The sequence below is a fragment of the Gymnoscopelus braueri genome (assembly GCF_963280865.1).
Source record: "Gymnoscopelus braueri genome assembly, chromosome: 6".
Classification (NCBI taxonomy): domain Eukaryota; kingdom Metazoa; phylum Chordata; class Actinopteri; order Myctophiformes; family Myctophidae; genus Gymnoscopelus; species Gymnoscopelus braueri.
In genome coordinates this window covers 24347654-24363653 of record NC_137607.1, presented here as the reverse complement: position 1 = coordinate 24363653, position 16000 = coordinate 24347654, and the positions used below count along the sequence as shown (strand labels likewise).

At 40.7% G+C, this 16000-nt stretch overlaps 1 protein-coding gene across 1 annotated transcript in view; it reads right to left on the bottom strand.

Annotated features, from left to right (window-relative positions):
- Positions 1-16000, bottom strand: part of ap1m3 (adaptor related protein complex 1 subunit mu 3) — a 42497-nt gene that overhangs the window by 7821 nt on the left and 18676 nt on the right. The window contains exons 6-9 of the mRNA XM_080430731.1: positions 12333-12459; positions 5190-5332; positions 2808-2879; positions 1795-1953 (exon numbers count right to left, since the gene is read on the bottom strand). Coding sequence (XP_080286857.1) covers positions 1795-1953; positions 2808-2879; positions 5190-5332; positions 12333-12459 — 501 coding nt within the window. The remainder of the gene's footprint in view (positions 1-1794; positions 1954-2807; positions 2880-5189; positions 5333-12332; positions 12460-16000) is intronic.

The window sequence follows — 16000 nt, the reverse complement described above, 5'->3', positions numbered from 1 at the left end:
GAGAAGTAATCATTCACAGACATGTTTTAGATGTGACGTGACATCCAATCAAAACATACAGTATTTATCACATGTAGGCTCAGCCAACATTCACCTGACTAATCATTTCACATACAAGCTCAGCTAAAACAGTTCATCTTGAGCATTTATTGTTTCACTGTGCTTTCTTGTTTAACTTCCACACGTGTAGTTTTGTTCTGCAGTAATTGAGTTGCCAGCTAGGCTTGTAATGAAGCTATTGGAAGTGAGCATATTACATATTGCAAAAAAAACTAGTACAAAAAAAAAGTATAGCGACAAAATCTGAAAACTATTTACCTGCCAATGGTTGATAAAGAATACTTATTTTCATAAAAACCATGGCATAATATTGCACTGCTAAGAGATAAATAAAATAAGAGACATCATTAATTAATTACAGTACATAAAGTTAATATTTTGGCTCTTTGTGTGTTATACTCTGTTGTGTTCTTTAGGGGCAGGTGTGGCTTTCTAACAGAGAGAAGTTGTGAAGAATTGAATCAGCCAGAAGACCAGGGGAATAATGTGTGAGAAGTAACTTAATCATGTCCTTATCACAAGCCGCTGCTGGCGTGTCTGTTCCCACCTACCGTCATCAGACCGAGCTAGCCACACCTTGTCCTGCCTGAAGCTAAAGCTTTAGGGATGAAATAACTGCCACGAAATGCAGTTTCCAGAAAGAACAGTCGATTTGACCATGCTCACAGGCTGAACAGGCTGTGCTTCATAACAGTGTAATGATGTGTCACTTGTAATGGTAATACTTATTGACCTTCTTTGACAGGGAGAAGGTATGACAAATTACTGTGGCGATAGCAGGACTTGCTACAGTAGATAAGAGGAACATAAAAATGATGCCTTTGTTTACATCTTATCACCAACAGGAAAGATGGCAGATGGGGGCTGTTGAGGAGTGCGGTGACAAGAGATAACTTTTAAGCTGGGATAAAAAAAAACAGACTTTCAGCCTTTTAACACATTGACTGCCAATCGCGTAGATCTACGCGAACCTATTTAAAGCCGCCACGTGCCAATCGCGTAGACCTACGCGAAGTGGTGTTTTTTTTTTTTTTTTTTTTTTTAAAGTTCACATTGCAGATTGCACTTTTTTTCACTTTTGATACGGCACATTTCATTGTAGCACCACCGGAAACGGAATTATTCGGGATCCGGTTTTGCCGATCCCATCGGCCTCCATTCTAAAGCGGACACTAAAACGCCATTTTCTCGTTTGTAGTTTTTCTCATCGCTGATCGCTGTTTAACATAAACTGTTGTAACTACAAGCGACTGGGTTTTTCATGGGGATTTCACTGGGCGACGCAGTCGGATCGCCGCTGTGTTTACAAACAGTTTTATGCTAGATCTAAAGGGATTTAACGAGGTCTGTGGCGACGTCAATAAAACAAAAAAACTACAATAAAACGCTGGCACTGGTGAGTACATTATGAGATTAAACTCTGGCGTGGAATGTGTTAATAATGAAGGGACAGAACTGCTTAATTGTTGTATTAGGACAACTAGGTCGAATAAAGGTGATTATAGAATATGGTACTGTATTGGAGTACTTGTTGAAACCTTTTTGGGACGTTTATTACCTATGAGACCAGATTACGCTGCAATATTTATATAGGTGATGCACCATAAATGGAAAGTAATTTTTTTTGTCTAAAATTAATTCAAAAATAATTGTACCGTTCATATTGAACATCAGTTTGGGGTCTATAAACAAATAAATAGCTTATGCTGAAATAGAACAGTGTGTTGTGCTTACAGGGAAAGACTTGATGTTCCATTGCACCACGCTCTTCTCGGGGAGCCACTTGGCACTACCCGTGCTGGTTTTGAACTTGGGAGAGTCTGCGTCGCTGGGCACTGGCACCAGAATGGACACGTTGTTGGCAGTGGAGCGGCTCTTGAACTGACTCCGAGCCTGGCCCCGAGGGAAGAAAACAGTCATGGTCAAAAAGTGGTTCTAAAACTTTTTTATAATTTCAAGGACCCCCATAACTCTGAGCGTTACAGACCTGTAGTGTTAACCCATTAATACCTGGAACGCATCTGTGTCACTTTAGATGTCTTTGGCTATTCAAAAATAGCAGATATACAAGCTCATAGCGCGGCACCGAGTGCCGCGCTATGAACTTGTAGATCTGCTATTTTTGAAAAATCGTGGAAAAAAAAATGTTTCAATTTTTTTCCAAAAACTGTTAGGATTTAGATTTTTTTTAAAAGAATCGCCTCAGGTCTTAAAGGGTTAAGGGTCCATTTGGAACCCCCTCAAGGAACACTGAGGGTCCCTGCTGGACCCCACTTTGAGAAACGCTGACTTAAAAAGGTTACCAAGGGTCAATCGAGGTCAATAAGGGTATACGTTCAAATGGTTATCATACAACAACAAAGACCCCAAAATCTTTTTTTCAAAAACGGGGATGGCTGTTTTCATGAAACAATATTTATGCCAAATGTATTTTACACCTTTTTTTTATTACTAGCCTTTGGGCAGAGCTCCAAGAAGTGGATGACATCAATCTATGAGGCTGTTATCTCTATGCATTTCTGTCAGTCACTACAGCCCCTTCACTGCATGGATTAATCATCTACAGTGACAGGGAGATCCAATGAATGTGCGTGCGTGAATGTGCGCGCACTTTGTGAGTGGCTGAAGAAAGGGTTCAGCGAAGGAATTAGATCTGTATGAGGATATGGTAGCGAATAGGGTCTGCGTGGGTGTGTGTGTGTGTGTGTGTGTGTGTGAGAATTTGTCACAAATTTGGTTGTCATTACCTTAACCTTGATCTCCACACGGCTGTGGGAGAACTTCTCAATCACACTCTCGATCCATATGAGGGGCTTCACCTGCCAGAGAGAGGAGAGAGGGGACGAGGTCAGAGACACGCCGATGCACAACACATCGTCACATATCGTTGCTGTCGGGCGGATATCTTGTATGTCCAAAACCGCTAAATTTCAATAAATGGAAAAACGAACCTGTGTTCCAATGGATTCAATGACGTTATTATTTAGTCACAAGCGCTTGCGAACACTTTATCAGCTAAATATTAATCAATTGTGTTCATTATAGTCAAATATTTTAAAATTCTTTAGAAAATGGCAAAAGTAGTCGATCTACAACGTGTCGCATCGTGATGTATTGTGGGGCTTGTAGATAGTCCATTTTCAATACTTTTGCACGACGCTGTCATGCATCAAAGTATAAAAATAGACATTAAATAATTCATGAAAAAACATGATGAAAATATGGAGATACAAGCTTTCTGATTGACAGCGATGATATAGAAAGGCACAGGCAGACATTTATAACATAGGATGTGCTACAGTCTTCATCTGCAGTGTCATGTTTATGTTGTGTAATTTACAGCTACAGCTATGAGGGTGTTTGTAAAACACCTAATGATGGGGGGGCGGGGGGGGGGGGGTATGTGAACATCAGTCTTGGTGATGCTACAGTATATATCATCATGACTTGTATCCTAGTATGGCTGCATGACACCATACTGCAAAGATGTGTTTAGATATACAGTACATTGTGTATGAGCGTGTGTATGTGTTTGAATGAATGAATGAATGAATTTTATTTGTATAGCGCTTTTCCAAACAAAGTTACAAAGTGCTTTACATACATGATTAAAAACCGCAAACATCAGCAAAAGAAAGAATAAAAGAAGAAAACATAAGAAAACATAAACAAAAACATAAAAGCGGCATTTAAAGTCAGTCCATAAAACGAACAATCCTTAGGAAAAACACTTTATATACAAATGTGTTTTCAAAAGCGATTTAAAAGAGGACTCTGCTAGCCTAAGGTCCGAGGGTAGGGCATTCCAGAGCAACGGTGCCCGGGCCGAAAAAGCCCGGTCCCCCCGTGTGACAAAGTGTGTTGTGGGAGGATCCAGGAGGGCCCAATCCGAGGATCTAAGCTGGCGAACTGGCTCATGAGGTTTTAGCATGTCCACAATGTAACTGGGGGCCAGTCCATGTAGGGCTTTAAAAGTGATCAATAAAATCTAAAAATCTATTCTGTAGCTCACGGGCAGCCAATGTAGGGCAGTCAGGATGGGTGTGATATGCTCTCTTTTCTTTGTGTTGGTGAGTAACCTAGCAGCCGAGTTTTGCACCATCTGGAGACGGGATATTGTTTTTTTATTGATACCTGAGTAGAGGGAGTTACAGTAATCTAAGCGGGATGAAATAAAGGCATGTATGACGGTTTCCAGGTCTGCAGTGGATATGAATGATTTTATCTTGGCAATGTTCCTAATCTGGTAGTAGCAGGACTGGACTACTCTTGTGACTTGTGTGTGAAATGAAATGGCTGGGTCAAAAATTACACCTAGGTTACGGGCAGTGAGGGTGATATTTGGAGCTAAAGTGCCATGTTCAGAGTGGAAGGAGAGGGTGGAATTTGGGGGGCCGAATAAGATGTATAATTGTATGTGTGGACTGGATGGGTCAGAGAACAGCATCATTGACGTTTAACCAACCCAAGGATGAGCTGTTCTCTATGCGTGTCCAGGCTGCGAAAGCAATGGTGAGACAGCCTTCATGTTTGTTAAACTTGATTATTGATTTTTATACAATGTTTCTATTTTTTTTTATTATGCGTTTTATATGTATTTTGTACTCTATGGACCCTCTGGGAAGTCTGAAATATAGTTTGAATTGAATATCTGTCTTTAGGGGCATGCGTGTATGTATAGTTGTGAATGACAGCAGTATTGAGTCTTTTGAGTATTGAGTCTCTGCCTTTACTGTCAAGGGACAAAAGAAGATTGTGTGTGTGTGTGTGTGTGTGTGTGTGTGTGTGTGTGTGTGTGTGTGTGTGTGTGTGTGTGTGTGTGTGTGTGTGTGTGTGTGTGTGGAAACTGTGGCATTAAGATACAGTACTTGAGGTACATCACACATCTTTGTGTGTGTGTGTGAGTGAGAGTGTGTGTGGGAACTGTGGTGTTAAGATGCAGTACTTGAGGTACATCACACATCAAAATCACACGCTGGTTAGGGTTAGATGGGCAAACAGGTTATGGCTTTTTTTTATGACAAATTGCTTTTGACATCACCACAAAGTTAGTAAGACAAACGTGTGTGTGTGTGTGTGTGTGTGTGTGTGTGTGTGTGTGTGTGTGTGTGTGTGTGTGCACGACTGACTGTAGTGTTGAGGCGGTAGGACATGAGTTCGCTCTCTCCATCGGGGGGGATGAAGGAGATGGTGCGGTCATTTTCAAAGCGAGACAGGCGCACGCATTGGTGGAACTTGACGTCCTCCAGCTCCACTGCTTTACTCTTCTCTCCTGACAAACACACACAAACACACACACACACACACACACATCAGGGGGGTTGACAGCGACAGGGACCACAGTACACATGCACGTAGGGACAATTAGCAATGTCTGACATACACACGCATACAAATGCCAAAAAATACCAAAAGAATGACACTATGAATTTGATTCCAAATCTTGAAGAGTGTGACAGAAAGCCTGACACAGAGCATATATATGTAACAGCAACAGTGTTACTAATGAATGTTCTGATAAGATGTTTTCCTTCATTTGTTATTGATATATATTTACACCAGCTGCAGGGAAGTCATTATATCCCCCTCCACCACACTACATAGAAATGAAACAATGAAAAATTATTTCTTAAAAAGTTGACATTTAAAAAGCCTTAGGGAAGGACATGTCAGTTGTAGGTGAACTTAAATCAAACCCAACGCTGATGATTTACTGAGCATTTACAGCTACTGTATTAAGTTACCGGTACAACCAAAGAAGTTGCAAGTCCTTTATCCTTCCTCCATCTATTTTACATTAGTACTACAGTGACCTCTGTAGACAAATCTTTACCCCCCCAAAAATATAAAATAAAAATGTATCTATTGTATCTTTCAGTGGGAAGACATTTTTTCTTGATTGTTCCTAACAAATAGTGCAGCGCGGCGCTGGTGCAGACAACAATGGCAGAGTGACCTCTAGCCATGTCTCCAGAGTGCTGGGGAAAGTTCTGTCCCATGGTTGCTGCCGCTGAGAGTTGGAAAGCCACTGTAATGACTACACGCCTTCAGCTAAATTCTCAGCCAGCCGTCAGCTAAACCCTGCATCACCTACTCAGAATGCAACCCCTGACCAACTCCACTACTCCCTTCTGGGATGAGGAGAGAGAGGGAGTGAGGCCAGAGGAGGAGGGGGGGGGAGAGAGACAGAGACAGACGGAGAGACAGAGAGACAGAGACAGAGAGAGGCAAAGAGAGAGGCAGAGAGAGGCAGAGAAAGAGGTAGAGAGAGAGGCAGAGAGAAATACTAGTACATGCGTGCGTGCGTGCGTGCGTGCGTTAATGTGTTTTTGTTGGCTTGTGTTTGACATTTCCACACAGAAGAGTGGCTAGCTGAGGTCAGGTCTGGGGAGATCAGACAACTACTGACCTAGCAGGGAAGCCCTTTAGCACTACCCATTACACCCCCCCCCCCCCACACACACACACACACACACATCAAGGAATGGCAAAGGAGAAAGGTCACACAGACAAACAGCATCTCTTGGCTCTCTGGAGTAATGGAGGGAGAGAAAAGGCAACACAACACAACACAGGTGGAGCAGTGTCTCAGCACTGTTGCCTCACAGAAAGAAGGTCCTGGGTTCCAAACCCCCAGCAGCGAGTGCTTTTCTGTGTTGAGTTTAACATGTCCTCTCTGCGTTTGCACGCTTTCCCTCCTCCCACAGCGAAATGACATGCATGCTATAGTAGGTACACATTCCTGCCATTTGCCCTTGACCGAGGTACTGGCGTTCCAAGTGGAGTTGGTCCCTGGGCGCTACACTGTGGCTGCTCACTGCTCCTAATAAGTAGTTAGGATGGTCAAATGCAGAGGACAAACTTCCCCAAGGGGATAATAAAGTATACCTTAACCCATTAAGACCGGGAAAAGCATCTGTCACTTTAGATTTGAGCCGGTTCAACCATTATCTCATACTTTGGCTATTCAAAAATTGCAGATATACAAGGTCAGCTTGTAGATCTGCTATCTTTGAATATATTTCTTTTTCAAGCGAACATTTGTAACTCAAATCTTTGCTTCTGGGGGATTCTACAAATGTCTTTTAAATCCTGACAGTTTAAAAAAAAAACGTATGTTGCTATATCAGTGGTTCTAGTGCTGCACAATTAATCGAAAAAAGATCGGGATCTCGATTCAGACACCTATGCAATCTCGATTTTAAATTATGACGATTTATTTTTCAATTAAAAAAAATATATATATATATATTTTTTTTTATATTTACAAGAGAATTGTGTGAGAATCGTGTGAGAATCGTGATCTCAATTCTTATTGAGCAAGAATCGTGCAGCACTAAGTGGTTCTCAAACTTTTTCATGTCAAGGGCCCCTAAAATGATATGTATTTGGCCGCAGACCCCCATCTCAAAATATGTAGTTCCAGGGACCGCCAAGAAGCAAAGATTTTAGTTAACACATTTTCACGATTAAAAAAATAAATAGCAGATCTACAAGCTTGTAGCGTGGCACTTGGTGCCACGCTATGAGCTTGTATATCTGCTATTTTTTTTAATAGCCAAAGAAATCTTAAAATGACAGATGCATTCCCGGTCTAAACGGATTAAAAAGGGGTGTGTGTACTGTATATAAAAGTGTGTTTGTGTGTGCATATGTATAGTATGTGTGCGTGTGCCAAAAATAGAATGTCCCTGTGACAAATAGTTAATACAGTGTTGATGATTTGCAAATGGTCACAAACTTTTATGATGTTTTATATCCACTAGATTACAATGTCTCAGTGACTTTACAATGTGCTACAAGAAAAAAAATCAGCCCTATATAAAACATCAGGGACTCAACTTTTATGGTGTTTTATATCCACTTGATTACAATGTCTCGGTGACTTTACAATGTGCTACAAGAAAATCACTTGTGAGCTCACCATTTTTGCTACTTTTGTGTGAAACTAGGATTAATTTACAAAAAAAAACAAGTAAAGTTGAAATATGGAGATACAAGTTTTCTGCCTGACAGTAACAAAATATTATATCCCTCTTTCCCTTTATTTGGAGAACCATGTGGACTGGATAAGGTGCACAAGCCAAAAATTTAACGGTGGTATAAAATAAAATAAATGCCAGTGTTCTTTCAGCACCACAACAGTGGTGGGTTGTCCCTTTTCATTAGGTCCACCTTTTTGGTCTGTTGGTCCGTTGCAGACCCATCATGTGGTGCCAATAAACATTAACATTACTGCCCTAAAACCAGAGGCCTCCTCCGTACCTTGAGAGTTGTCTCTCTCGGTGCTGGAAAGAAAGTTTCTGCTTGCTTGTTTAAAGCAATCGATGCATTTCTGAGCACTGAGAGAGCAAGCTCTCAACACAGAACACATGGGAAGTGTTAAGACAGCTTTTCACATATCCTCCCCACGATAGAATAGAAATAGAAAAAGAGTTCAGGTTGAACGTCAGCTAAGTTTCCCTTTAAGAGGTATTACGAGTAATTACGAGTAGATGAATTTAGTTCATCAAAGAGCTTCATGAAACTCTATTCCCTCTGCCTAAATTTACCTACTTGAACCCTAGCATCCCTATTATTTGGGAAACATTCGTCAAAAATAGCACATCTGCAAGCTCACAATGAATCGCATTGCAATGGGTTGTAAGAAGACATTTGGTGTAGAGGGGAAAAAGGACCTAGTATAGAGATGTGGGGGACTCCAGGCAATGAAGTAAATAGGATTTAAGTTGTTAAGAGGACAATCCTTTCCATTCCCTGTAGTGACATTTACACACTGCTGTCAGAAGAGGGCAATGTTGGACACTTAATGTACTCTATTCTGTTGCATTGAACTATCACAATTGGAGCACAACGTGCACATCATTTGCTTACTGCAGGGCTGTTGAGATCAAACATTGTGTAAAAAAAGAAAAAACTATAATAAAATCTGTCCTACTAAAGCTGACTGAGCAAAACATGCAGACCTATGTGAATATAAGGTCACATATAAAAGGAGAAACCTGAAAAAAAAATAGTGTCAAAACATAATAATTTCAGATACAAGTGTAATGTATGGTACAATTAAGCAATTAACAATCTATCATGCTCTGTGGCATACACAAAGGCCCAGTTGACCTCAATTTGGGATCAAGATCTAAGTGACGCTTCAGTCACAAAAAACTGCCCAACTGGCTAGTGTTTCAATTGGAACAGAGACTAAAGTCTGCATTTCAATCTATGGGGGAAAACATCAGTAAATGAGGTTGGTAATTGTGGTCGAAAGTGCATATTTGATGTCTAAATTGCCCATGGCATTTGTGCGATATGTTAGAAAAAGTTGACTGAGAATGTTAATGATCAGAACTGTCCGTCGACAACTACATAGAGAGGGATGTTATGGTAGGGTTGCAATGCATAAACACCTCATTTCAAAGAGGAGCACACATCTCAGAGTTTAGTGGTGCAAAAAACACTAGTCTACAGAGATGTGGGGAAAAAGTAATAGACATATTTATTTACTTGTATATCGTCGCTGTCAGGTGGAAAGCTCATATCTCCATATTTAAACTTTTAATGCACAACTTCGTCGTACAACATTGTCACACAAAAGTAGCAAAAATTGCAGATCTACAAGCTCAAACGCGTCGCATCTGCTATTTTTACTACTTTTGAATTTGAATCCAGTTTTGTATATATGAGGTTTCCAACCAACAGCAACGATATTTTCCATAAGTGGACAAGTGTATGTGTGCCGTACAGCAAGAGAACATTACAGGCCTGGAGGCTTGACCCCTGCTGTGGGGGGGGTTCAGGTGGCTCTGTTATGCTGCGGGGGGCTGAGGCCCTCCCGTCTACAGGAAGGAACAGGGCTACAAGCTGTTCTTCCTGAGGAGGCTCAGGTCTTTCAATGTAAGCAACAGGCTGCTGCAGATGTTCTACCAGTCTGTTGCAGTCAGTCAGTGTTGCCTTCTTTCTTTGCCGTGGCGTGGTATGTTGGGGCATAAAATCAATACAAGGGATGCCAAACAAACTGAACAAGCTGGTGAGGAAGGCTAGCTCCATAGCTGGAGTTAACGCATTAAGACCGGGGAAAGCATCTGTGTAAATTTTAGATTTCTTTGGCAATTCCAAAAATTGCAGATATACAAGCTCATAGCGCGGCACTGTGTGCCGCGCTATGAGCTTGTATATCTGGGGGGGGTAGAGAAGGAAGAATTGTGGGACATAATGCACCTGAGGTGTATACTGTGGGAGTGAAGGATTTTGCTATAGAGCAGGGGAGTAGTAAGGGTAGAGCAGTGGTTCTTAGCCCTGGTCCAGAGCGTTAGTGAGTTCTCTCTAACGCCCTGCCAGGCACTGGGCTCTGCGCTTGTACAAGGAATTCCACTGCCCTGCGAGGGCTCCAACAGTAGTGAAAATAAACAAAACCATTTCGCTACACACCTAAACAAATGCTGTTTTGTGTTGTTGAAAGTCTGTTCTCGGAGGTGGGAAGCCTCTCAGCACCCAACCTTCTCTGTAAAAATACACTTTTAGGTCAGAAAATAAAATATTTCACCGGAAGGAAAAAAGGTTTTTGTTTGCTCCACAGTGCCCTCTACAGATCTGGTCAATGGAATTTTTCTATTGACCGGATTTTTCCTTCCGGTGAAATATTTTATTTTCTGGCCAAAAAGTGTATTATACAGAGAAGGTGGGGTGCTAAGAGGCTTCCCTAGCCTGGTTCCAGACCACTCTCTGAGTGGACTGCTCCTCTTGGTCTGGTGTCATAATGTGAGCCTATGGCTTTTCACAGTCGAAGAAAAACCTGTCAAATCAGAGTCGGAGGTGGGAGTGCCAATCACGACAAGCCAATCAGCGAATATCTGCTAAAACAAGCTGTGCGATGACGTCAGATGTAGGCGGATCCGTGGATCTCTTGTGATTGGTTTAGGGAAATTTGAATCCCGTCCCCCTGGTAATCGTGGACACTGCAGCTGTTAGAGAGAACTCACTAACGCTCTGGACCAGGGCTAAGTGGTTCTCAACCAGTGGTCCGGGGACCACCAGGTCCTTCCAGGTGGTCCCCAGCTAAATGATGGAGAGTTGGTAACCAAATGGACCCTAATAGATCTTTAACTCTCGAGTGTAAAATGAAACCAAATCATGTTAAGCTCTCAAGATTGTTATTTTGATCAACGTTTGCCTGTTATCTCTCCTATGGTACCAACATCAATACAGCATGGAATTGTGGACAAAATCTTATCCAACGATAACAAAATATTCTAAGTCTTGGGTCTGAGAGTCAAAATCTCATAAAACGGGGGTCCTTTGGCTCAAATGCCTAATAAATAATGGACCTTGATATGAAAAAGGTTGAAAGCCACTGGGGTAGAGGACCAGGCTGAAATTGAAGGGGTGATTACTACTATGAGGTGAAACTTCCCTCTCAACCATTAATAATTTGAGCACCACCTTCAAAGCAGTGAGTGTCTAGAACTGCATACAGTGTTGTTGTTGTGGTGCAATCTGGAGTGTTGGTTTGGGTCCGTTTTTACGTTCTCAGAGTTAACCCATTCAATCCAGGAACGAATGGTTAGATATAACCATTATCTTATACTTTGGCTTTTCAAATATAGCAGATATACAAGCTACAAGCTTGTAGATCTGCATGTTTTTGAAACATCATGACGAGCTTGTAGATCTGCATGTTTTGGAAAAAGATTTGTGCAAATCTTTAAATATGTTTTTTAAATATATATATATATATATATATATATATATATATTTTTTTTTTTTCAAAGATTTGCACACATTTTCACGATTTTGTTTTCTAACAGATCTACAAGCTTGTAGCTTGTATATCTGCTATTTTTGAATAGCCAAAGAAATCTAAAATGACACTTGCTTTCCTGGTGTTAATGGATTAAAAAAACACTCAAGAGTTTTAGGACCCAATCACGGACATAACAAGAGTGGAAAACACATTTTCCAAATAAAGTCTCACACTGCTATTAGCATACTTAGTCTTTTACGTACCTTAAATGACCTATCTCTGAATAAGTAAAGTCTCTAATACATAGGCTTGCTGTCAGTGTGTTAAGAGCTCTTCAGGTGATGTACAGTAGCTGGAGAATCTTATAGAGATTTATACCCAGAGGATCCTTTTAATGATGGAACAAATTACATTATTAATGTTTATTTTTCCCCCTCTGGCCAATCTTCACTGAAGGCATTTACCTATTAAGAGTTACTCATGTTATCAGCACCTTAGCAGTGATGCTACACAGAATATAGAGAACGATACTCACTGCCAGTGATCTCAAACAGTACTTTGTCATTGAGGCCCAGCCGGAGTTCTGGCATTCCTGACAGGACCACTTTGAGCTTGATGGTGCCCACAATCTCACTGCTGAGGACACTGCCACTGGCATTTACCTACAGATGGACAATGGGAACAAATGGGCACATCTGTGACTGTACAAGAATAGCAAATCCTTCTGAAGAAGCAATAGCATGTTAGCCCATTTAAAATGTTTTGAAATGCCAGTATATTTCATAGTATAGTACAGTCCGGTCAGTACAAATAATATAGTGTACAAATGTTTTACACAACCTGAAAGCTCTGCTGTCTTAGCTATGAATACAACTTCAACCAACTGTCTTTCGATAATAAGACGATTGGCGAGAGACTAATTCTGAAGGCTTCATATGTCAGCATACACTGCTCATCAACAAAAGAGTAAAAATAAAATAGATAGACTAAAGGTTGACGGGAAGTGGGAACACACAAGGACAAAGGGGATAAAAGACAGACAAGAGTCCCTGACTAATAAAATCACAGAAGGACAGACAGACAAATCAGCAAGAACAGACAAGGACAGAGAAATAAAAGAAAGGCAGACACAAACGGACGGGATTGACAGACTCACAGACAAGACAGGTCGACCCGCAGTCATCAAACTAACAGAGTATTGAACAAACACTAATCTCTCAAGACAGATTGTGCTAACAGCTAAAACAATGAATGGGTTCCCAGATTGTACAAATACATATAAGCAGACAGATCAACCAACTGAAAGTCAGGAAGCAACTAACAGGTTCAGAGTATGGGAGGCTGGTAAACATCAGCTTTGTTGCGGTCTTCTTCATACATGGGTAGGAAAGACCTGTGAAGTCTTGATTAAAAACTCCCCAGTCAGAGATAAGGAAATGGCTACGGCAGCAACCTACTGTAGCTGGCTGTGGCATAGAACTGTCAGATTTTCTGTTTCCCTTTCATCCAGGAGCCTGGTGAGCCTGCCTCTAGGGTCAGCCTTATTTCCATTTTAATAGTCTTCAGATTCATGAACTCTCTCCTGTTATGTTATACTTATGGCCTAAAGTGTTTCTTAATACAGTACACAAGACATCAGAGATGAGTCGTCTCATTTTTCTAGATCTGGCGAGAAAGAAGTCATGCAAAATTATACATGTGCCAAAAGCGGTGTACAAATCTAGACTTAAAGATTGATATATGGTTGCACACCAGTCGTGCACCAAAAATGGCAGATCTACAAGCGCACAATGTGTCCCAGTGCAACGCATTGTGAGCATTGTATCTGCTATTTTCAATGCACAACATCCGCCTGCAACCAAGTGTAAATTATACTTAAACTTTCCAACATCTGGCAATGAGAAGAGTACATTTAGTTGTCAGGGTGATAGTTTGCAGCAACAGCATATAGCACTCAGCAGTGACTTAACCTCAGAGACTCGACAGGAAGTCACAGGATGGAAATATTTCTTTTCAGCCAATAATATAGCTCCTGGCCTATATGCTGTGTATGGTGACACTAACTGCAGCATGGTTCAATGAAAACATGTTGGTGTTATTTAGTTACCTACAGTACAGCCCATGGCACTACAAAACACCTACCTAGTCTTTATTTTATTTATAGAAATTTGCATGAATATCATACTATATTCACCATTCTCAACCAGCTTCCCAGCCATTCACCAATGAATACAACATAATTAGAAGTACAATGAAAAATAATATTAAAAAAAAGAATGGGGGATTGTTTCAATATGGGAAATTGGAGACCATTTCCTCAGAGATTCAATTCAAGGAAGGAGGAAAATTGTGTCTGGAAGCTTCAAGGCAGGCCATGGACACAATAGAGTACTTGGCTCCCACAGGAAGTATTTTGACCATTTATATTCAGTCACATTTCTTACAAGCTGGTTCTAAGAGGTTCCAAAAATAGTTGAATATTCTTCCACTAAACTCATACATTCATTAATCAAGGTACATGACCCAAGATATGCATTTTTTACATTTCCAGGGATGTTGCTAAGCATGGCTCTCTTCATCAGCCTTCTGCCTTCACTGCCAAACACTTAAAACACATTCACACCAGGGAAAACATGTCTGCAACTGATCATAAATGCATATCGTTATTTGCCCAAGGCCACCTAGATGGTAGTTGCTGAGGGAGGGAAGTGTCCCTCTTTCAATGTCAGGCAGTCTAAATTATTGAACCAGTTAAACAATTACTGCCCCCATCCACCAAGACGCACAGCCACACCTAAACGATTACACACAGTACACTAACACAACATGAAAAGGACTTCTCAATGTTATATCGCTTGATTTGCAGGTTATGATTGCCTTCACATCTATAATTAAAGTGTCTAGGTCAACTTTATTTGCTATAGACAAGTTTCCCCAGCCACACTGAATGATAAATGGAGGGTTTCATTCACAGTTTGTTTACCTTCATGTAGATGAAAAGTTCTTGGTTAAAAGAGAATGCCATTGTCAATGTTGACACAATAAATTGTGGTTCAAAGCTATGAATACATACTATATTACACAGCCTTGTCAGAATCACTCAGCCCATTGTTTGGCCAGCTGCCGCCTTGTCAAGTTGGTCAATCTCACTACAGTTAATCACCACATCATTTGAGAATACACACGCTATGTACACACTGATTGGCAGAAAAAACAACCTAGGCAGTTGGGTGCATAAAAAAGTGCAGCTCATTCTTAAAGAGATATTTAACAAATAATTTTAGATGTCATAACTGCAAAGTGGATACAAGAGTGCTTCTGTTTGACACTTCAAAACAATAAGAAAAGTTAAACCACTGTGGGCTCCAGTCACAGTGTGCAGGCATTTCTTTTTGTTTTACAATCGTAAAACACATAGCGTTAGATCGGCTATTAACGCAGAATGTTCACCCCCATAATAGAGACGTAGGGGTTTATGTACAGTAGTAAATAAACACATTTTAGATTTTTGAGCCTTACACTCAGCTTCTACCAATCTGAATGAATGGATCATTTTGAAAGGTGTGACATTCATGGCAGTGGATTTGTATTGACACTTGACTCCTGTACTGTACTGTATGTGAAGAAGTCAGCACTCAAAATGGGCCATGAATGAATGTACTTCTGTTGAGTCTTCACATGGCAACAGTGTGGCAAGATCTATTTATTAGACTGGGTCCCGAGGTGAGATTATCTTTCTCAAGGTTGGCTTCCAGGCAAAAAAGATTAAGTGCTCTGGGTGTGGATGGTAAATCCCCTGCCCTGGAAACACAGAGCCTTCATGACCAAAGAATTAATCTTATCTCAACCTTCTCTCCTGGCTCTGCTCTACTGTGAATACCGAAAGTATTTAATCGTTTACCCCCCCCAAAAAAACATTTATATTTCAGTATCTGCTGCAACATCAAAAAAGTTAAAACATTTTCAAATGATTCCTGTTTAATGGTGATGAGCTCCATCTTGCTTTTGCATTTTGCATATTATAATCTATTATCAATTAGTATCTAGTATAGAAGAAAAATAAATACATAGTTAGTGCGGTTGACCTGATCTCACCTTTCATACAGGCAGTGTGGTGGTACTGTGCTGTGTGACATCTACAGGAAGTGATTTGATGTGGTATCACATTGCAAAACACACCGTAGGATGGAAAATGGAGTTCAA